Here is a 23,444-nt window from a genome sequence, read left to right on the forward strand (position 1 = left end):
TTTTTAAAATGTGTTCATTTTTTATTTAAAAAATGACATTAAATACAAAGTATATTTTGATTCAAAATCATTTCCTCTCTTGGAAAAAAAAATAGCTTTGTGATTTTTAGCTTGTACCACGAGAAGCTTGAATAAAACATTACAATACCCGTGAACAGAGAGAGCTTCAGCTTTAAGAAGCTGATTTGAAAACTGAATAAAATGTGACAGAACAGAAATGTGACCCTGGTTCTGCGCTGACTGGCGGAGGCGGGATGGCTGGGTGTGCATGGAGGGAAGTGATGTTGTGAGAGGTTCACTGTCCTTAAGGGCTGGTGAACATGGATGGCCTGAATGCCACACTGAGAGGGAGTGGAGGTTAGCAACAGAAGAAGGAAATGGTTCTTTAAGAAGAAAACATTCATTAGTGATTATAGTCCCCAAAAATACACTGAATCATATAGACTGTGCTGTGCAATCGGTGAGTCACTGAATTCTTCATAAGAAAACCAATTTTGGATCAGCTTATAATTCTTTCATAGATAAATAATTTTTATTTTTACGTACTGTACATGATGTCCAGTCAGACATGTAGCTGGCCAGGAAATATTACTAAAAATAACAATAAAAATAATAATATATAAAAAGACACACGTACAAATATTAGGGAGGGAATAGCTTAAATGTGTTCTGTTTGTTCCTCCCCTTAAATCAAGTCTTTGAATAGATGGGATTTAGCACCAATAGGCTGGTTGTAAGTTGCCGCCATCTGAGTGTGTTAAGTTGATGTGGTGCTACAGAGCTACTGGGCAGGCTCTCTTCGGCCGTCTCTCCACATTTCAAGTCTGTGCACAGGATATGGGAGAGCATGGGGCAGGAAGCCCCACGGAGAGGACCGCACTGCCTCTGTAAGACCCCCTGCCATGTGTGTGAATGCATTTTTGGTGCTGTGTCCACCTTGTGGAGATTTCTTGGCATGCGATCACACGAGCATTTTCTCAAAGAAACAAAAGCGTCAACAATAAAAACAAAGGAGAAAAAAAAAAATAGATGCACTGAATGGAAAAACTCCAATGGGGTTGTTTATGTTTGTTGCCAGTAGACCTGGTTTCCACTACAGTCCAAAAGTTTTAAACAACCATTCTTTACTTCATAGTTTACTTCCAAGCAGAAAGACTTTCTTGCAATGCTGCTAAAGTGGCTTAGATTAATTTCTCAAGGCTTTCTAAATGTATCTGAAGGTTTTTCCGTAGGCTAATTTGGTCATATTGCAAGTTAGAGAGTTATGATTGGGTTATGTTGACTGTAAAAGACAGTGAGCGGCATTTAGACAGATTTTCTTTGGACTTTGTCCACAGAGACACTTCTCAAACAGAGGTGTATCCATTTCACTGAACCAAAACTCAGTTTAATTCTGAGCTACAAAAAGAGCAGAAAAATCTTTCTTGCAAATTTTATGAATTGATGACCAAAATAGACTTTTAGCAATTCTTTTCAGCATGTTTTATGTGTTATTCATAAAATCACACATGTGGGCTGGGAAGCATTCATGTAACTTTACTGATCTTTCATAATTCTAATATTAAAATGAAAACTGCTTAAGAATGGATCAAATGCAAAAGGGTCCTTAAATACCTTTAATGGTCCTCTGGTGTTAAAACAGTACAGGTTATAACTAACCAGTACAGGTCACTACTAGTTAGTACTAACTAGTAGTAACTATTTCCCAAAATAAGATGCACAGTATACTGTCAAGGTGAGGTAAAAGGACTGGACAGTTGAGTTGAATTTCAAAGAAAATGTTTTTAAAAGCCATGAGAAAGGTCTTACAAAGCCACCAGAACTGCTGATCAAACACACTTTAAAAGATTACATGAAAGTCTGACAGCCTGCAAGTTAAATTAAAAAAAAGATATGATGTAAAGCTTTTGCACAGAAATGGAGCTGAATTGTATAAATTTACTTTCATTTCTTTGTCTCAATGGAATATTATTGTTTTCTTATAACACGCTGTTAAATTTGGCATTACCGCCATGGAAAGGTACGCAGACGCAGATAGGTCCAATTGTCTAGAGCTGCGTAGCAGCGGGGCAGCTAAAGTGCTATAAGTGCTTGTGCTTGAAGCATAGGGGGCAGCTGGCACCTGTGGCAGAGCAAAACGGTCACACCTGACTTGACCCGTAAAGAAAAAAAAAAACTGAAACAAGCAAACACCATGTTGCACCACTAAGAGAGGAAGAGGTGTGGTAAAAGGGATCAGGATCAGGCACATACACAGAAAGAGGGCAAGCTGAGGACAATGGCATGTGATTAAGGACTAGAGAACCTCAGAGCTGCAAGAACGATGTGAGAGAAGGATGAACACGGAACATGGGAGAACGCGGGGGTGAAAAATTAATGTCGTGTTTGTAAACATGCAAGCAGATTTTAAGTAGATTGCACTGCTTCTACTAGAAAACCACCTCAAATCAGATGTTCCAGAAAATTTCAAGTGAGCAAACTAGCTTTTAAATGCACTCATGAGAACCTATGAGGTTAGCTTGGACGGCTTTTCAATTCAGCAAACATCCATCAGTCAGGCTGGGGTGGTATTTTTAAAAACCTTTCTTCAAAATCTGGTTAAATAGAGAATGTGGTGCCTTGGATCTCTGCAAGAAGTTATGCTGATTTACCCATTTGCTCTAAAACGATGATCAAAATCTAGAAATGTATTGTGCATTGGATGCTCTCAAGTCTTCTCAAGACTTCTCAAGTCTTAACATTTGAAACATAACTTGTCTCTTTCAATTAAGAAGGACAAAGGAGGTGTTAAAGATTTTAAGGCACTTTAACTGCAGTTTGCTTTCAATCCATCTACCCTGCACATCAGTGACAAACAGCAAAAAGGCAGCAAAGAAAGGAGGTCAACGTGCTAAATAAAAAAAAAAAAAAACCTCTGCCATTCCATACACCTTGCACTACTAAATGGACCCTGAGCCAGAAGGTGTTGTCTTTTTCTGCATTGCTTGATGGAGCAGGGTCGAAGGAAGGGAAGCTGTTTTGGGAAAGCATGCTCTCACACACCATCTTGCACAGACAGGCAGCTGTGAAAACGTAAGTTATGCAGGCGCTCACGGATTAAAAGACAAACAAACCTCGCGGTTACACACTTACAACAAACACACACATGATAGATCGGCGTTGGTGTGACTTTCTTAGAGGGGGGCGCAGGGTCACAGTCATAAACAAGTCCTCTTTAAAGTAAGTGGGAAAGTCCCTCCTTCCTCTCCCCCTTTAAAAATAGTGCAGATGATAGGATTTATTCTTTCCTCCCATTCTGTCTCAGCTTAACTGTTTTTTTATACATATTTTAAAGAAAGGATGGAGGTTCCCTAAGTATAGGACAGGTAGCTGTAAAGGACAGGAGACCGTGCTCCACCCCCTACCCTCTCCCTAATCCTTGTACTCCCCCCACCCCTGAAATGGGACCTAAAACAAAAGGTCCAAAGTTCCTTCAAATGTTTACATCAATCTACATGCAAGAGCAAAAACAGGTCCTCGTTCCCTTTCCCTTATTTCTTTCGTTCCATTTTTTTTTCGACTTTTTTGTGCTGTTTTCCTCTCTCTCTCTGTCCCCTCTTTCTCTCCATCCATGGGTTGTCTCATCTGTCCTTCCCTCATTTACTCTCCAGGTGATAGCACTTTGTCTTGCCCTGCTTGTCATCGTAGCCTGGGAGAGGCTGCCCGTATTTGTCCACGCACCAACAGAAGCCCCGGTTCCTGCCTTTGGATGGACGACACTGAAAAAAAGAAAAAAAAAAAGAAAGAAAAACAAACATGGGAAAATTAGAAATGTTATCAAACTGTTTGGTTGTTCTCACAAAACCAGATGAGAAGACAGTTATTTTTACCTCATAGTGACAAGTTACTGTACTTTGCAAAAGCATTCACAGAAGCTCAACTTCTGTTTTACGTTTTGTCACATTACCAGAAGCTTCAGCAGATTTTATTAGAATTTTAAGCTTAAAGTTTTGCCCATTTCTCTTTGCAAATGGAAAGTGTCCTTGAACAAATAAATAACTTTCGAAAAATATTGCCACTAATTTCAGTTTTCCATGATCTAGACCAAGATTCCTAAAATCCAGGCCTCAGTGGGGATCCTTGGTCTAGACTTTGACTGGGCTCTTTTAACACATGGATATGCTTTGACCCAATGATTCAGCTGGAGCTCTGGCTGAGTATTTGCCCATATTTCAACAGGGTTTTCTTCCTAAATTGGTTGGTGTTCAACTCTATCCAGTTCCCCATTAATGTTCGCCTGTTCCTGCTGAAGAAAAAAACATCTGCTGTAGGATGGTGCCACCAGCGTGTTTCTCCATTGGAATAGTGGGTTCAGTGGGATATTCAGACTTAGACTTCCACCACACATAGTGTTTGCATGTAGGTCAAAAAGTTCAATATTGGTCTCATATGACCAGAACACCTTCTTCCACATGTTTGCTGTGTCCCTTAGATAGCTTGTGGCAAGCTTTAAATGTGTCTTCTTATGGTTTTCATCTTGCCACTCACTCATTAATGTCAGGATCTGGAGAGTACAGCTAATAACTGTAATAACACCAAGCTGTGGAGCTATGCAGCTCCTCCAGAGGTACTACATGTCTCTTCGCAACCCCTCTGAGTAATGATGCGCCGGTTCTAATGCTTGTAATGCTTAGGTTTGGCCAAACGTCTTTAACTTTATGTTGTACTTTATTGTACAGCACTCTTAGAAATTTGAAGTGTGGGATTTTCTCTAGCAAACCTTTTAAGGCCCTCACAGAGCAGCTGCATTTACACTGGGATTAAATTGCATAGATGGACTGTTTGCAGTTGGTTGCACTGGATTTCAGAGACAATCTTAAATGCACTCGACACCTTTCATATTTGTATTTTGCACAAAATCAGTCGCATCCATTCTTTCCCCGCATCCTCAATAACTCACTGCTTTGTGTTCCATCTCATAAAAGCACATTAAAGTTTGTGCTGGTAGTTGGCAAAATGTGAAAAATGTCAAGTGGTATGTACACTTTCGTAAGGCACTGTGAAAATTGGAGAAATATACTTTCCTCTCTCTCTCAGGCACAGTGAGAAATTGTTAGATATGTGCAGAAATGTTTTATATTAATTCAGACTCCCTTCTTTTTTATGACGCTTTTCAGCTGTCACGCCTCGCCAGAGCTCCAAAAAGGCAAACATCCCATCGATCACGGTGAGTGGAATGCCTTGCTGCCTGTGACTGTCTGTGAATTTTTATGTGCGGGAACTTTTAGAGATAAACAGCACAGGCGATGCAGCTGCGTGCTTGCTGATAGATACGGGAATGAATTTTTTGGAGCAGAGAGCGGGGGAGCTTCACTCAGGCATCTATATGAGGCCGGCGCACTGCAGAGTTTGTCCGACTTAGGCTCTGCTGAGGAGTTTACTCGGTGGAGAGCAGATTAATTCTGATCGAGAGGGTCTGGGAGTGAGGGGGTGAGAACCCTCGAGTGTGAAGGTAAACATGAAGTTGCTAAAATATTTGTCAAGGCCAGTCGGAGGGCTGCAGGGAAGGCAGCGCTGCTATTCTGGGAAGCTGGCAGATACTCAAATCTCATCTGGAGCTGATTATTCCCTGCGTGTACACGTGGGCTCACATAAACATGCACCAGCAAACATGTAGGCTGCACACAAACATGATTTCTGTGGACTGCGCGCAGACATACCTCCCACCTGCTCACACACATGTATGCAGTAATATCAGATGTCCCACAGGGGGCCAAGCTTTGTAGGGTGGCAACTTTATGAGATCCATTTGCGTTGCACTTGAAGTGACTCGATCAGTCAAGTCAGGGTAAACCTTGACTCACTTTATTCCTCTTGCAATCTCCTACTGTACGGGAAGGAGACCAGCCAGCACGGAGTTTTATCAGGAACTAGTAACAGTATTCGATAAAAGGCAGTACTATTCAGCTGAGACTGGGTGTATGTGTAATTCAGGACAGTTTTGGTAGAAAAATTAATCCCCAGCAGAATCAGCCACAGAAAAATGTCCTTCCAAAATATCCTACACTTTTATATCAAAATATGATGCATGATTCTGCAACTCTCAATGTAGGTTTTGCTATTTTTTATTTAGCAAATAAACACCAGTGTTCACGATGAATTCAAAATGGATCCTCATACATGGGTCAGGCTTGAAATAGCAAACCTGCAAAAATGCAAAAATCAAAACTCTTTTCATGGATGAATGTATATAGGTGGATAGATTGATGGATATATGGATGGATTTAAAATTAAAAGAGGCGTCAGTCTTCCTAAACAAGCTTACACAGCTGTGTCATATTCCAATATCTTTAACAAACATAAAATGGATCTTAAAACAATCAAAACTGAGTGGAAACTCTCTAACGCCACAGTGTTACACGGAAAAAAAAATTAAATGCATCTTAATAAGTATTGATAGCACATACGGTCAACTGAACTTCTGGCTTCAATATGAAGGTGAAGCAACAGAAACAAGCCAGATGTACAAAAAGAAAAAGAAAATATGAGTTCATTTGGAAAAGCAGTGGACCCATCTAACCGTCTACTGACTGTTATAGCTTAATGGTGTCATTTTCATGTTAGAGATTATATTGGCATTTAGATTTTAGGGACAAATAAGAAGCTTTGTATAGCAAATTGCCCTTTACATGATGAGTGGCCTTTAAAGTATGTGGAAATTAAACAGCTATTAAGGATGAGTAGTCTATTTGTTTTGAGTAATGAGTTATGAGTAATGGCGCCACATGTGAAGAAATGACAAGATTCCATCAACAAGAAACTTTTCTACATGTATGTTTGTTTGGTCCATATGAAAACGCCCCTAAATTTGAGTCATGAATTGGCACAAAGTCTCCTCGTACTTTCAGGCAGGCAGACAGACGAGCTTTAGAGTGTGACCAGGTGTCTGTTTCCGGCGTTCAGTGCAGCCTAAGTGCATGATCAAAGGCAGCTTTATAGAGACACAGGCCTATTAAAATACCTCACCAAGAACTACTGCAGCAGTCTGGGGAGCAAGTACGCCTCTCAAAATGGTGCCTTCTTACACACCAGCATCTTCAGCAGATTATTATTATTTGTTTTTACAGAAAACTTTTCTCTTCCTAACAATTGCCCTCCTCTTTAACTGTCTTATTCTCACTTTTTCTGCCTTTTCTTGCTCTGCACTCCTCCCTCTCACTGTGCCATCGTCTAATTCTGTAGACAGCTTCTATTTTAGCCTTGACCCAGCAGACGAGACTGGAGAGACAAGCTTAACATTGTGTTCCTGTGCTCTGGTAAATGATGATAGACTCCTTCATGAGCATGGAGGGAGAGTATGTGTGTGTCTGTGTTGTGTTGTGTTGTGTATGCGTGCGTGTGTGTGTGTGTGGGTGTGTGTGTGTGCACAAAAGGGTTGAAAAGCCAAGAGAAAGGTGGAAGGGAGTGGAAGAGCAAAATGTGCACGTGTGCATTCCCCTGTTGCTTGGCTACCTTTGAATTTCTGCTCAGTCTTTCTTTAATTGGTGAGGTATTAGCAGTCATCTCAAGCAATTCTTTATTTACTGCTTTATTACACACACACACAAACAAATTAATACTAATGTACTGTGTAATTATTAAATTTCTGAGGTGTATTTTTATATTTTGGAAAAATACAATGTGTTCTTCCAACTGATTTAAGTTTAAAGAAAATGTCTTCAAAATCATATCAATGTGGCAGCATGCACCTGGATTAAAAGTTATGCTGCTATGCTAATAATGAGACTAACTATGTTATTCCTCATTATCCAAAGTAAGTGCTAATTATCCGCAAACATTAACGGAGCCATTTAAAATCAAGGAAGCGTTAAAGTCACAAAATGAAAATAAAGATCGGTTATGACCAAAAACAAAATATTTCAGGTTGAAACACATCCACCATAACATAAATTCATGAAATAAAAATAAAAATTGAAATAATATGATCAAAATCCTGATCTGAATAATAATACTAATCCACAATGAACATTAGATTTCTAAATAAGTCTAAATAAAATTAAATAGTCTTTTGAAACTATATTCAATGTAAGTGTCCATATTATTTGATTTTACTGTGATAATCCATGACTCCTGACTCCAGCAAAAGCACCCAAACTGTAGCTACCTGCCTCATATCTCTAACTTCTAAGCCTTATCAGACTGGTATAAGAAAACTGAGACTGAAAACTTTTTGACTACAATTTTCTGACCAAGCAACAAGTGGAGAAAACATTGCTGAGAAGCTGTGGATTGAACCAGTCCAATACCAGCCAGTTTAACCAACACATCAGTGTAATCTCAAACTGAAATGCAGTCTGTTATATTAGCCAACTGGAAATATCTGCACAGATTTTAAAACAACAGCTTTTACAGGTAAACTACACCAGCAAAGTGTGTTTAATTAAAATATGAACTGAATACACTGAAATAAACTGAAATACAATAGAAAATTCTTTGAAATGGCTTCACGGGTTCATCACTCTCCAAAGTAAAATTTGATGGCATTTCTATCAATTTTCTGCTTTGTTGCTAATTATTTCTTGTCAACTACAAGAAACGGGCACACTAATGTATGTTTTCAGGGTGCAAAGAGAAAACCAGAGTACTTTGAGGAAAAAACTGTGTATGTAAGAAAATTTAAGCTCCATTCAACTTATATTAGAACCCAGAACCTTCTTCCATGGACCGCTTTGATAAAGTTTCATTCTTAACTTTCCGAGGAATGGTCAAGTGCTTCATGTGCCAATTTAGGGAACAAATGAAGCTCTCAGTTTTACTTTTTCAAACATTTGAGAGGTCTCTACAATCTTTTATCACTGTGATTATTTAAATATGCCTCAAACATTTAAATCAGAAACCTTACTATAGTAAAGTCAGCTGTTTGATCTTGCATTAAGAAAAAAGTGAGTCACAGAGACTTTAAAACGCACAAAAGCATGTTAACACATTTTGTTCGAATTGTTTCAAGCAATTTTAAGTTTTGTTGATCAGCATAAATATCAACCAAGGCATAATTTGTGGAGACTTACAATGCAATAGAAAGGCAGCTTTTTTTCCATAATTTTAAATGAAAACTGATAGTCAATAAGATTTTGGGGGGACGAACACCCATTTATCCTATGATCTCAGCACACTCCACCACAGAGTCCAAACCGAGGGTAGGTTAAACCCTTGTGCTCTGTACTCCTCACGCTCCTGGTGCTGCGTGGTCCAACATGGCTGTCACTAGAAAAAAAAACATACATGCTGCTCATTCATAATGCTGCCTTTATGAGACGTGTATGCATGTGTTGTGCGTATGAAAGCGTGCTCTTGTGACGCCGGTCTTTATAACTAATGGCAGCGCCGCTGGGCTTCACGGACATTAAAAAGAGCCTGGTTCGACCACAGGATAAACACAAGCTCATAAACTGCAAGGTGTGTGTTTGTAGGCATAGGGGCGTGTGTATTTGTGTAAAAGAAGGTGCATCTGTGCATGTGTTTGGAAATGCATTGGCAGTAGCTGCGGGATATTGCTTTTTCTAAAAAAAAAAAAAAAAAAAATCTGAAAGACATGAAGTCCAGGATTCTTTTTTTTAAGCAAACACATAATGTACATAAATGTTAAAACAGAGACTACATATTACTTGCTAGAGTTTGTATGGCGCAAAACAAATGTGATAAGGAGGATGTGACAAAAAAAATCACCTCTGAGGCATTAAATGAGTAACCAGATCAGAATAGTCATATGTGCTTAGAGTTTGATGGTGTTGATAGATTTTTCTCAAGCTGAATGAAGACAGTAAGTATGCATAGGATGCTTCTCATTTACCAGCATAAATACCCACAGCGTTTCCAAACAGGGTTTTGTCTTGAGGGGACATAATGACTCTTTGTGGCTACTTGCAGGAAGAAGTGAAAATAACAATCCAGTAAAAGTTTTATATTTATTTCAGTGTTCCCTTGTAATTATTTTACATTCTTGTTATTTCATGGGTAAAATTATTTAAAAACTCAAGTAATTAGTTTTTGACATATCAAACGACATAATTAAATTAAATTTCCAAATTGGATGCTATGATTAAATCTACTGTCATTATCCTTGGACTTTCAGTTTGGTTTTGATCTGAGTATTTATTATGTTTTCTAATGTTCACTTTTCAATAAGCTCCCCAGTTCATCTCCCTATGCAGCTGTTCAACTTATTACACTCATCTGATTCTGGTTCCAATAATCAGCTGTGCTGGATTTAAATACTGTCTGTAGTCATATCCTTGCCAATTATCCCTGTTCTACTCATTCAACTGATTTTCTAGTCCGTTCTTTTTTTTTAACCCCCTGACTAAGTTTAGCTTTTTTTTCCAATTCAATACCTTCCCCATAACACTTTTGTGCTTCTTTGTATTCTGGCCAAACTTATCTACAGATAATGACACATTGCAAATTGCTTAGCAAGAGTAACGCTACTCAGCACTTGCAGGAAAAAAAAAGGGTTGCACGGTAAACAATGTACGTTATGTCGCTTTGTAGAACAATTGAACGATTTTATGATTCAAAAAGAGAAAAAAAAACTGCACTCATATCTGTATTACTGAATGAGTATGTGGACGTGACACAAGTAAGAACCATGCAACTGGTTCCCTTTCTTAAACACAAACTACCATTTACAAATCTTCATACTATAAACTCTTTTTTTAGGTGCATGCATGGGCGTGCTTTTGGCCTTCCTTGAATGACCCTGATGAACGCCACAAGCCAAAACACGTTAGTCAACAAATAAAGTTGTTTCTTTGTACTTCAATTGTTGCTGGAGTCTTCACCTTAATACACTTTCTAACCATCCTCCACCAGCATCTTCACCAAGTCTTCTGCTTTGGATTAAAACACATTTAACCCAATAATTTATGTATCTCTAGAATGGAACAAATTGTTTTCTGAACTTTATGGAGACGGGACAATCCCAAGCTGGTAATATTTGCATGTAACTGTTTAAACAGATGAATGTGGCATTTCAGGTTTGGAAAAGTTAAACCAAAGGAAGAACCAAATTTGTGGAGACCACAGTTATCTTCTTGATATCTTAGCTCCTTTTCATTATGTTTGATGACCTTTTCGATAAGGTCACAGGAAGCAGCAGGTTTGAGGTGGATGTGCCTACACTTAACTCAAATGTTATTATCCTTCAAGAAGCTTATAGGCTAATAATATACTATTATTATCTATGCTTTCCCAAATTGTTTAAAAGTAAAACTCTTACTTTAGGTAAACTTTTGAATTTGAATAAAGTAAGAAACGTTTTCTGTGATTATTAAAACATTTAGCAAATTGGTTTAGGCTTGACTGGGGGTCATATTCTGTCATGCTTAATCGGAGACGACTGATTTGAACAGTGTAAGCAGTGCAATCAATTGAAAGAAAAGCACAAAATAATATACTCTGATCGTTTACACAATATTTGAGAATTTTCATGATTTTCTTTCTCCATTATTATTAAAGAATGCTAAGAAATAAAAATAGAAGCATCAAATAACTACAAAATGATCTGTTTACAGGGTCAAAATGGAAATAGAAAGAGACCAAGAGGCAACATGTGGGTATGAATTTGGGTACAAATTGGTAGATGTATTAACTGAGCTGAGCCTGCATGAGCATATCAGTGTATTTGTTGTGTGCCTTTCACTCACGCAGTATTTTAAGAGTGGCAGTACTTGATCTTTCAGCAGTGACAGTTATTGTTTAGGAGGGGGAACCACAGTGAGTGTTACACGTCACAAGCAGCTGGTATAAATGACAGCTGTGCTACATTGATGCCACATTATGTTCTCGTAAAGTGTAACGAAATGACTGTGATCTGGCTTAAGCGCTTCCTCCCATTGTATATTATTATCTTTTGTGATACTGAGAATAGTTTTTTTTGGATTTGATGTTCATTAGGATAACTAAGTTTAGATTCATATTGTAGAGAATAATACTGACATCTTCACAAATGTATATCACGCAGGCTGCAAAAAAAACCCTCAAATCTGCTTTGTACATTATGCAACATTGACTTGAGGAAAACAGACTTTGTTTAGGAGGAGTCGGAAGAAGATCTGGATTTGAAATTTGGGAAGGGAACAGAACCAAGCAGAGAGACAGAGTGAAAATAGATGTCTGGGTCTCTGAAAGTTGGTCAGTTATTATAAAGCCATTGTGGTCAGTGAGTACGTTTATACAGATCCTTCTGAGTCACGCTCAATAAGTCAACCCTTATGGGCCTGGCACTGCCAGCACCCAGTGAAGGAAGAAGCAGAAGAGTACACTGGCACCTGGCTCACATCCTTAACCCACCGCCTCCTCCTTCTCCTCCTCTTCCTCTCAGACACACACACTTAACTCTAGCAGAGTACACGCAGACACTGCCGTCCCATTCACAACCCTCGGCAGGGTGATTCTTGGCCAAACAAGGAAGGAAAAGCCAGGTGGGCGGAAGGGCAGGATGGACGGAATGATGGAGCCAGCAGGAAGAACAAAAGGCTGGTGCATGACTGTAGGCAAGGCACAAAGGGGGGTAATGATGGGTGTGTGTGGAATGATGAATAAGAGAAAGAGAGAGTGAGGCTTTGAGGGGTGTAATGAGTGGGTCAGTGTTGGTTCATGTAGGGCCTGAGCTGGGATATGGAGCCAATTCATATAACTGCAGCTAAAAATAGGTTTCTATGTGTTGTAGCTGAGAGACGGTCTGCGCTGCTTGACTTCTTTTCTTACAGGCCACTCATATTACCAGCTAACAGAAAACCTCGCTTACATGTCTGCAACTTTCTCATGTCTGATCTTTACATAACTAATAAGCAAAGATTGAGACTTCATGAGTGGGGTTGCTTCTTCATCTAACAATCATGGTTTTGACTATTTTTTGGAAGATTTTCTAATTTTATGTGAATTAGAAGAAATTTCCAGATTGAAATGTATAATAAGAGCAACGGGAATCCAGCTTTACTAAGTCAACCAAGGGATGTAATAAAGCCACCTCTTTGTTATTTCTAGCTGTTTATAGCAATTATTGGGAGATGTGTGTTTTAAACAAAATTACTAGTGCCACAAGTGTAAGTGAATAGATATGTTTTTTTAGACATTTTCTCAGTTGGGAAGGTCAATACCTATTTGGCTTAATTCCATGGCATGAGCTCTTTATTTCCCCAAGAGTAGACTTCTGTGTCACATCATATTTATTCCATTAAAAAACATGGCGAATTACACATCTCTACTAGGACTGTAAATAACTGATATTGTCAAACTGACTACTATCTTGCCATGCCAGCTTGCACATTGGAAAAATACGTTTCAATTGGAATAAATGGGAGGAAATTGAGTGTATTTTTGTGGAACATCAACTTCTGTGTGTGTGTGGCTTTTAATGTGCTTGTCATACTGGGACTAACAGTGAGGCATTTTCCATTATGACTAAGTTAGTAATCTTTCCAAACTGCTTGTTGATTTTTTTTTATGATATTAAAACATTGACTGGCAATTTGGGAATTACCTGTGAATCATTTGCATTCCCCCAAGTGGTCAAGTCCTTATTTGGTGAATTAATCAAATAGGAAATTATGCCATTAGTTTTTCTTTAATTTTCAAGATCCAGCATGTCAAGGCGAGTCTAGTGTCTAAATAGCGTACTATGAGATCAAGTAATGTCCTCATTGGGTCGTTTCTACAATACTTGAGTGGAAAAAAAAAATACTATGTGAAAGCTGTAGTGCCCTTGCAGAGGACATTTCCAACCTGTTTAAACAATTTGTGGAAGACTGGCTTATCTGGTAATAAAATTATGAGTACGGTGAGAAATCCATTAAAATGGAGGATTATTTTCCAATGGTACCAGTGTTGTCCTATACTACAGAAATGAAAGGCCTACACACAATAGTGCCTGATCCCTGAATATAATTAGAAGCAGTAAAAACAAATGGGAGCCTAAGTCGACTGGGGGTTATGCTTTTTGGCTCCTGGTGATTCATTTTTCCTGGAAGTAGTCAGATCGCCATCTAGTTCTCAGAAGAAATGAAAGATGAAACCAGACACCTTTCAGCAGCCATACTGGGACTTAATTCTTTTAAAAGATTGTAGGTTACAGAGGGAGAAATGGTACTGTAAATCATGTGTTCAATCTCGCACTCATCCCCACCCCCAACTCTCCTGCTCCCTTCTTTTCACAGCATTGTCACCCTAGACGTTCACACGGTCTCCTCTTCACTAAGTTTCCGGTCATAAATCTCTGCAACACACCGTGAAGGCACATCCCCTCGGATGGATTCAACACAACACACGCCTGCTCCTCTGACAAAAGGACGATGAGACCAGGCACACTACTGTCCTCAGCCTAACACACCCTTACAGCAGAACCGACACTTTTACTGGTGAAATTTGCACCACAATCAGAAAAATACATAGTAATGGCTTTCTGTAAGACATTTAAATTGTCCTGAATTGTCAAAATAGATCTCGATTTTCAATCTTTCTATTCACAATCAGATGTGAAGACTGCCATTTGTCCAAACTACAAAAAAAAAAAAAAGAAACATTAACATTTTTTTAGTGGGGAAAATCTTTTCTAGATCTTTACGAATCTATTTTTGTGAGCCAAAAGAAAGCAAACGAATCAGCAAAGGGTCACAAAGGACAAAGCTTACTGAAAAGTTATCTGACATCAGCATAATGAACATTATCAATCTGTAGAATTAGAGCAACAAGCAATTTCTGGATCCTATATCATTATAGTATCATACAGTGAAAGAGAGTTGATGATATTGGTTTAAAAAAAGTGTTAAAACATCTATACAAGGAAACTCCGCTGTTGCTAATGAGCCACTGACTTTGCAGTATCCCTCATCCTTAGAAAGCATACTGATGGTTTTTCATCAGCATATGCATGATTTTATTTCTACCTTTCTCAGTAATCAATAAAAAAATCCTATTAGTAGTAAACTAATCAGACCTTATAATTCTGACTAACTATGTTGGACACTTCCACTCATATGTTGACAATTTGTTTTTGGTGAGGAGTCAGGAGGGTTTCTTTGCCATCACAGATTCAAATTGGCTCCAGAATGTTAAAATTACTTTAATCAATCAATCAATCAATCAAATTTTATTTGTATAGCACATTTCAGCAGCAAGGCATCTCAAAGCGCTTTACACAACCAAAACAAAAACAGAAATAAACAGTGAGAAAGAGAGAAAATTAAAAAACAAATAAAAATAAAAAAATAAAAAAAAAACTCCCTTACCAGAGGACGCCGCCGTCCCACACAGAATTTAACTAACTTATAGTTAGAGGAGTCTGCCCTCCCGCGGACTTTAACTGGTTCCATTCCATTTCCATTCCACTTTAATTTTCATCGTTTTCCACCCTCATTTTTCACTTTCTTCCCCATACATAAAAGAAAGAAGAAAAAAAAAAAAAAAAAAAAAAAAAAAAAAAAAAAAAAAAAAAAAAAAAAAAATTAAAAACATTAAAGACATAAAAACATGGAAGACATCAAAACCCGCACTCTAACCCTAATTTAGCCATAAGCAACTCTAAACAGGTGGGTTTTAAGTTGAGATTTAAAGGCACCCAGTGTTTCAGCTGTTTTACAGTTTTCTGGAAGTTTGTTCCAAATCTGTGGTGCGTAGAAACTGAATGCTGCTTCTCCTCGTCTGGTTCTGGTTCTGGGGATGCAGAGCAGACCAGAACCAGATTTAGACCTAAATCTGCCCCAAGTATGATCAATGTTTGTTTTTATTAGGAGGAACATTTCCCTGTGAAGTTCTAGAACTCAAAGCTGAGTACATGACTGGGAAAAGAGCCAACCACTTGTCTTTCCAATAATCTCAGATATCCAAAACGCTGGTTTTGGACAGGAAGAAAACCTTGTGGTTAACCAAAATGTCTATCTGCTTTGGCTAGTCATTAAATGTTTCATTGGATATCTTCCTCCAAAGATCTCCAATGAAATCTTTTGATGAGTATTAGAAAACTAGATAATCAAACAGAAGTTTGACTGCTTGATTAAAACCACTGGTTTGGAGCCGCGAGGACTGGGGTTAGGATCCAGGGTGTTATTTAGAACTTTGTCACATCTTGAGTTGAACTCTGAGTTATAATGCGTGTTTTTGGTGACTCATGTGTTTGTTGGAATGGGCTCTGTGGAATGCATCCTCATAAAATTAGATGTTGGTATTTATTTGCCCCACCTGCCTTCATGCACCACATTTCCTCAAGGAGTTTCAGTCAATTGTCCTCCAACAAAATTTCGCATTCTTGCTTCTTTCTCTCGTTTGATTTTTTTTTTTCTCTCGTCTTTTAAATGAGCTGGCCATGGGTGGCCTCGGTTTGCTGCTCCACAGACAAGAAAATCTAAACCAGTGACGGCCTGTTTGTTTTCTTTACCTCACCAACGGCACCCCCACCAAAAACTACCGCCATCAAACAAGCGCCATACATACACTCCCCTGCTGCCACATCCACCGCGCCACACACACACACCCAGACCACATTCTTACATCCCTACCCCCCACACGCTCCCACAACACACACCCACAAACACACCTGACCGACTTCATTTCCTGTGAGGCATGAGTCAGACGGCTGCAGTGCATTTACCGGAGTAATACATGGTTATTAGCCATTCTGATAATATAGTGTTGATGTGGCTGTCAAGGCAACCTGAGCAGCAAAAAAAGGGGGGATTGTGCATGTGTGGGTGGTTGGGATGAGTCTTTGAAGATTCTTTGGAAGTGTTCAGGCATGTGGTGGGTTTATTTGCATGTCCGCAGGTGTGTGTCAGAGTGTGTGTGTGCATGCACGAGAGAGTTTGGTGTGTAACAGAAAAAGCGTAGATGAAACAGCAGGGAGAGCCACTCACCTGTTTTTTCTTGTAGAAGCCCTTTTTGTCACAGTTAGGAAGGCGGAAGCCTCTAGGGTTGAGCACGTTGTTGATCTTCAGGCTGTTCATGATGCTGTCTATCTCCCGTCGGCACGGCCCCTAACAACGCAGCAAACACGCCATCATAAAGAGATTGCAAAGAGGTTGGAGGCACAGAGAATATTGGGAATACTTTCACAAATTTGAGAGTTTGTGTTGAGCAATAAACAATGAAAATTGACCTATGTCTATGGCTTAATCCTGGTCCTGTTCTTTCATGCATAAAACATCCTAATTTCTTAGTTTGAACTGGGAAGTCTGTGTAGGTACTCATTGTCTTGCAGAAATGAACTTTCTGGTGGGTCCGGGTTAAAGAGGTCATGCCCCAAAATGAGATACCAGCTTTGAAAAAAAGTGGTACCTACAGCTTCAAAATATTTGTAATCAAACGTAATTGTACCTAAACATCAGTAAAGAACATAAAGTTAGTCTGTGGACTTTCATCCACAAATTGCAGAGCGCCGCAGTGTTTGGCATTGTTTGGCATTGTTTGTATGTTTTTGTTTTTTACAGCACATGCATCAAGTTCTCCATGCATACCACCTACGTGTTGACAGTGGCACAAATTGTCTCCTATTGCAAATGGCCAAGGTATCACAGTGACCCTCTTTTACTTTGTTCATTCATAAAACATCAGTTCTTCTGTAAAATTAATCTGCAACACATTTTTGTCCCCAGATGTCTTTAAGCTTTTCTACTTGTGCAACTGTGGAAAAAACTTAGCTGTAAATAAATACATGCATAGTGATAGGGGTTTTCAACAAAGAAGCTTTGCTCTATTAAATACAACACCGGGAGCGCCTGAAGACAGTTTGCAGCTCTCTAGTCTATGGGCAGTAAATTTCCATGCTCCATGGACATCAAAGAGGCTTACACAGACCACCTCATCCAGATCCCTGAGACTGTGATCATTTTTCTGATAAGTAAACAGACAAAAACTGAGACACAGTCAGGATATACAAAAGATGACCAAAACACCAACAAATGGAAAGATGTCCACACATACAATAACATATTAGCTTTAATATGTTATTAAAGTCTATGAAGTTATGGCAATGCCTTTGTTACAAAAACCAAAGCATTACGGCAAACCAGGAGAAATGCATGGCATTAGAGGTTCAGGGCAACTTGAACAGCAGTAAAGTAGCTGTCAGATCATCAAAAAAAAAAGACTTCCATGTACTGGACATCTTTGTCTTTGTTTCAATTTAGAGGAAAACCATAAAAAAACCCTTCCTGTCTATATGTTTTGCCCAAATGTAGTTTATGCAGAAATACTAGAAGATATTGTTGGTTGACCTTTCTGATCGATGCTAAAATTGTTTCTATTAAATAGGTCTTTTCTATGTCGTCTTACTAAAAACCCGGGAAATCATCAGGAAGCATAAGATGATCATCACTTCACTTGACATATGCTCCAGCAGATTTTTTTCGTTATTGTTGTTTTTTTTTTAACCAAGACAAATCTGAAAATTGTAGAATGCAGTTCAATATAGTGCCCTGTCTAAACCTTGTTTGTAGCCTAAAAAGATTTGCTGACTCCTTAAACTCCTGACTCTACACATCTGGAAAATGATTTTTTGTTCTTGTTTTTTTGCTGTATTTTCTTGTAGACAAAAGAACTCATTCAAATTGGCAGGAAAACATCTGAGAACATCAAATATTTGCAATATTTAGTAAGAACTTGATGGACCTTTTTACAAAACCACTGCGAAATGAAAACTAACAATGTTTTTGAAAATGCTTTAAAAAAAAGACATGGCATCATTTTGGAAATCAAATAATCTAGATAGCCATCTCTGGTCAACAGAATGAAGTCCAAATTGGGCCATAATTTGCTTTTCTTGATGTTAATCTGCATTCGTCTTGAAAGTAGGTATTCATCTGAAAAGGCACGTGAAGCACACTTAAACAGTGAGGTAACGTTTTGTAGGTGTGCGTTACAATGTGATGTGTTGTCTAATGAGCTGTGCCGAACCCACATTTACCACAGAGCTAATTTTTAATTACTTCTGTCTATGTTTCTATCATCCCAAACACAGATTTTACCACAGAAAGTCTCATTGCCTCTGGGTGTGACTTACATACTCAGTCTCCCTCTTGTTCTCCAGGGAGAAGTTGTGCATGTCCTTACTGACTCCTCCTGACACAGGTTCCACCTTGTAGCTCTGCGTCTTCCTATTTTCAGCCTTCTGGATAAGTGTGTTGTGCAGAGGAGGCCTAGTGTTCATTGACCCTGGGCTGTGCCCGCAGTTCACAGTTGCCTCAGCAGGCACGACCGTCACGGTCACGGTCACATTGGCGCCATCGTCCACCTGATTTCCTGCATTTTCTGCAAAGACGAATTTAAATTAGAGCTGTGAAATTGGTGCCAGTTCTCTCTTTTGGCACAGTATACAGATATATGGAAAGAGTTATGTGATTTATTACAAAGCTCAAGCGTGTTTAAAAACTTGCCATATTTGGACCAGATTTTGCTCCATCTCATGTGGTTTCAAAATGAAAATCAGGCAGCCAATTATAATAATTTATTTTCCCCAAAACATTTTTTGCATTTACCTCCTAACCAAAGCCAAACTTTTATGATTGTATCCTGTAAATTACACAAATACGGAAATATTACTGCTAAGCTTCCCAATCCAACTGAGAACTGTTGGCTGTGTAATAAAGGCTTGTTAGAATCAAACAAAATAAAGTTAGATTTGTGCCTTTTGGGTCTGTCAGAATTACAAATGGTATTCACAAATTTACATATAATGAAGAGCAAGAGATACAGGAGGAACTGGAAAAAGAAATCTGAGAATTTCTGGGCACAGACAGCAAAAAAAATTGAAAGAAAACATTAAAAAGCATGTGTGAGAAGATTGGAAAAATGTAAGATGAAAAGTGAGGGAGAACATCAAAAGTAACTGGGCTGGGATGGTTTCATTTTAAAATGTTAAAGATGAGTAAAATAAAAAACGGGGCTTCAAGTACTCCTCCCAAAAGTGGGGTGCACCAATCTACCCACGATCTGCCCCCCCGATCAACCACATCATCACACAGTAAAGTGGGCAATGGAAAAGCACACCAGAACCCTGAAGACTGTTTCTAACTCAAAGCAGATTTAGTGTGCGCGAGCTGTGGTGAGGGCGGTGGACAAGCATGTGGGCGTGTAGCTCGTGTGGGCAGCCAGGCTGGCAATCCACCCTTCCATTTTTTCTGTGGCTACCTGATCAATTTGCGAGGCAGTGGTGCTCCAGTCAAAAGAACTGGGAATAACTAAATGACATGTCAACAACAACTTCCCTGAAAAAAAAAAAAAAAAAAATTTCAATGGCCAATAATGTGGACAGAATTTAGGACTCCAGTCAGAATAATTTTTTTTATGATCAAAATAAATCACCTTTTATAGCTTTTTGCATTTTGGATAAACACATTACGCAATTTGTTTGTATACTGGCACAGGAGTAAACAGCACAAACTGTGGTCAGGGGAGCTTCTTAATGTCTGGGAGGAGAAGCTGCTCTGGAAATGGGAACCAATGGGGGTGGAAACCACTAAGCTGCAATGGCATAATCTGACCAACAGGGGCGCTTAAGACCACCTACATCTTTTTAAAAAAAAAAAAACTCCATTTCCATCTTTGGAGACACTGTAATGCCATCATTATGCATAATATCCTTTCATGTAAGAATTTCGAAATTCTTTAAAACTGAGGCTGAGAATGGTTAAAAAAATAGAGAGAAAAAATTCAAGTACAACACAGTTCTACAAGTGTTTGCGTGTTCAAACCAAATACACAAGCAGAAAGCACACACAGGGGCACCTAGGTGCCTAAACACACAAGTGTGTGTTTTCACATGAAGGTGGCATGTGTGCCATTTCACCAGTCTGAGCAGCATCCACACTAATCATCATGCACAGGATCCCACCCCCAGTGTTGTGCAGGCTTGCAAACAGTTCATTGATAATGGGCTGTGATTTTTGAGTGTGCGTTGCTTGTTTATATAGGCCAACCAACCCCCATGTCATTCTACTCACTGCTAGACACCTGAACTACACTGGCCCCCATCCTGGACTAAGGGAAGCTGCTGCATTCTTGTCCAAGCAGTGCACAAGAATTCAAGAGTTGAAGATAAGTTAGGGCATTAAAGAGGAAAAGTCCTAAATGTTGGGTTATACTCCACTAGGTGGTGGGGTGAAATAGCCAGGTCATCTTCATGCATGCATATGTGTGGATACAACGTAAATACTACAAGTCAGACATTTCCATGAAGTCAGTTTAACTCATTATATATAGTCTATCATCTATAGAACAATGTGCCCTGGTCAGTTTTCTAAATTATGGCACCATTTTATATTAAATATATCCTCCCAGAAAAAGAGTCTAAGCACACCTGCCTCCAATGACATCATGTCAGACATTAAGCAAATGATTAGAGTTACTTGCAGTAGGTTCATTTAATCTTGAGGATGTTTCCTGATTTATTTGATTAAATTTGTCTTACAAAGGTGTTATGTGGGCCAACAACAAAATATGTTTAAGTTATTTCAGAATCCTGCCCAATTGGAAAAGGACTTGAAAGCTTCAGGCCCCTGTACTTGTCTAAAGTTGATTGCAGTGGACCATCTTCATTTTGATGCATCCAGTGATAACATCGACTCAAATACACATAAAGTAGAGTTAGCTTTTATTATTATTATTATTATTATTATTATTATTATTATTATTATTATTCAGTCCACTTTTTGCATACTTAATATTTTGTGAAATTTTTCAGTGTAAAGGCATACCTGTGTTATCAGTGTCAAATTTTAGGGCAATAAATGAATAGATTACAATAAGATAGCATCTTTAAACGAGCACTGGTTGCTTTATAATAAGAAAAATCTCGCAAACCAAGGTGTTTTGTATATTATTTTAAATTTCATAATTTGCGACAAATGCGCACATGGAGAGCGACACAAACTTCTTCTTATTGTCTAAACAGGGACTCTCTCGGTTTTTTTCAAAATGTTTTCTTGATGCAACCAATAGTTGCCAAACGTAGCACCTTTGCGCATGTTTACTTGTGCCATTTACCCTATAAGAAGATCAGTCTCAACCTTATACGCACTTAATCTGTTTGCATAAAGAGGGAGCTCCCAGCCCCGGTCACAGCAGCGCCTCATGGAGAGGGCGCCTGTCAGAATTACCCAAACAGACAAACTGGGAATAAAGTAACCATGAAATGCGCAAATGGAAAGCACCACATTCTACCTTGTTTTTGCGCCGGCTTAAGATAGCTGATGAGTTTTTTTGTTGCGCTGGTGCATACCCCTCGTCCCTCCAACAGAGCTTGCAAAGGACGGTTCTCCCCGGGCTGATGCTTGCAGGTCAAGCCGGAGCCGCAGCGCGCAGTGTACACTCCACAAGCCTGTCCTTCGCCGAGGGCGCACGTCATGCAGCAGCCGCAGCCAGGCTCCCTCACGCTCTCCGCGCAGTCCTTCGGCAGCGGTTTGCATTGCTGCAGCGCGCTGGCGTCGCACGGCTCACATCGGACCACCGGCCCCACAGAGCCGGTGAGCCGGGCGAGCGCAGCCAGCGCGACGGCGAGACAAAGCGCGCAGAGACCGGGCATTATAGTGATTAAGCTTGTCACAAAGGGACAGAATGGGAGTTGTCACACGGGCTTAAGGTGACTCTCTGTGACACAGCGAGCCGACTGGCCTTCTCCATCTGTGTTTTCTTTTGCGCAAACTTCTCGCTTTATACAGGCGGAAAAAGAGCCAGCAAGTCACACCCTCCTCCGTATGAATAATGTAAGCGGAGAGCCCCTACATGAAGAGCCGCTACGTTCAGACTCTGGAGAGCGCTGCGCAAACAGTACATTTTCTCAGGCGCGAATGTACAGCATTTTCATACAGTCCAGGGAAACTAAACAATGTTTCTTTCTTACAAATTGATCTTCACAGTTTTGAGCTATTTTGAAAAAAAAAAAAATAAATAATCATGTTATCTGATCCAAAGAACTTGCAACTGTAATTACAGTGAAACGTGTTTCTACTCCGGGAGGGTAAACAAGCATGCATATTTTTAAATTTGCATGATGAAATATTTTCTTTTATTTGTAGATCTATTTGAGAAACCATGTACACTTTTTCTTCCACTTCACAATAGTGAATCATGTGCTGCTGGTCTACCAGATTAAAATCTCAGTCTGGTTGAACTCTGTGGCTGTTATGTGACATAACGGAAAAAGTGAAATAGTTTTGCAAATGATCAGTTTACAAGGCACCAGTCATGTCTACAACGAAAGAAATGTTGTTTTCCTCTTGGTCAATGAAAGCCTCAGAGTTCAAATGATAACATCAGTCAGAACACCAGCCATAACCAGTCTGCATATCTGATTCAGTCTGCTCAGTTCATATATCCTGAGCAGACCTGGTGATCTGGCACTTTCCCTCATCCTGACTGCCACCACATACCGTGCAGCTCAAAGCGTCCAGACCTCCACCCTTTCACCTTCTACAACATAA

General features: G+C 39.3%; 1 protein-coding gene across 1 annotated transcript; it reads right to left on the reverse strand.

The window, feature by feature from the left end:
• On the reverse strand, window positions 1-22,667 carry igfbp3 (insulin-like growth factor binding protein 3). The gene is made up of 4 exons (XM_008406723.3): window positions 22,186-22,667; window positions 19,028-19,275; window positions 16,884-17,003; window positions 1-3,758 (listed from the first exon to the last, which is right to left on the reverse strand). Exons 1-4 carry the CDS (start codon window positions 22,544-22,546, stop codon window positions 3,636-3,638), a joined length of 852 nt encoding a protein of 283 aa, XP_008404945.1. The 5' UTR covers window positions 22,547-22,667; the 3' UTR covers window positions 1-3,635.
• Between the last annotated feature and the right edge of the window lie 777 nt (window positions 22,668-23,444).

The sequence above is a fragment of the Poecilia reticulata genome, chromosome 4 (assembly GCF_904066995.2).
Source record: "Poecilia reticulata chromosome 4, P_reticulata-male-v2, whole genome shotgun sequence".
NCBI lineage: Eukaryota > Metazoa > Chordata > Actinopteri > Cyprinodontiformes > Poeciliidae > Poecilia > Poecilia reticulata.

Bases quoted from the DNA above. Each gene is read 5' to 3' on its own strand.
- igfbp3 (XM_008406723.3), bottom strand. From the start codon at position 22,546: ATGCCCGGTCTCTGCGCGCTTTGTCTCGCCGTCGCGCTGGCTGCGCTC. The intron at 17,004-19,027 runs GTAAGTCACACC...CTGCGTTGTTAG, and splicing joins ACAAGAGGGAGACTGAGTAT to GGGCCGTGCCGACGGGAGAT. The intron at 3,759-16,883 runs GTGAGTGGCTCT...TCTTTTTTTCAG, and splicing joins GCTTCTACAAGAAAAAACAG to TGTCGTCCATCCAAAGGCAG.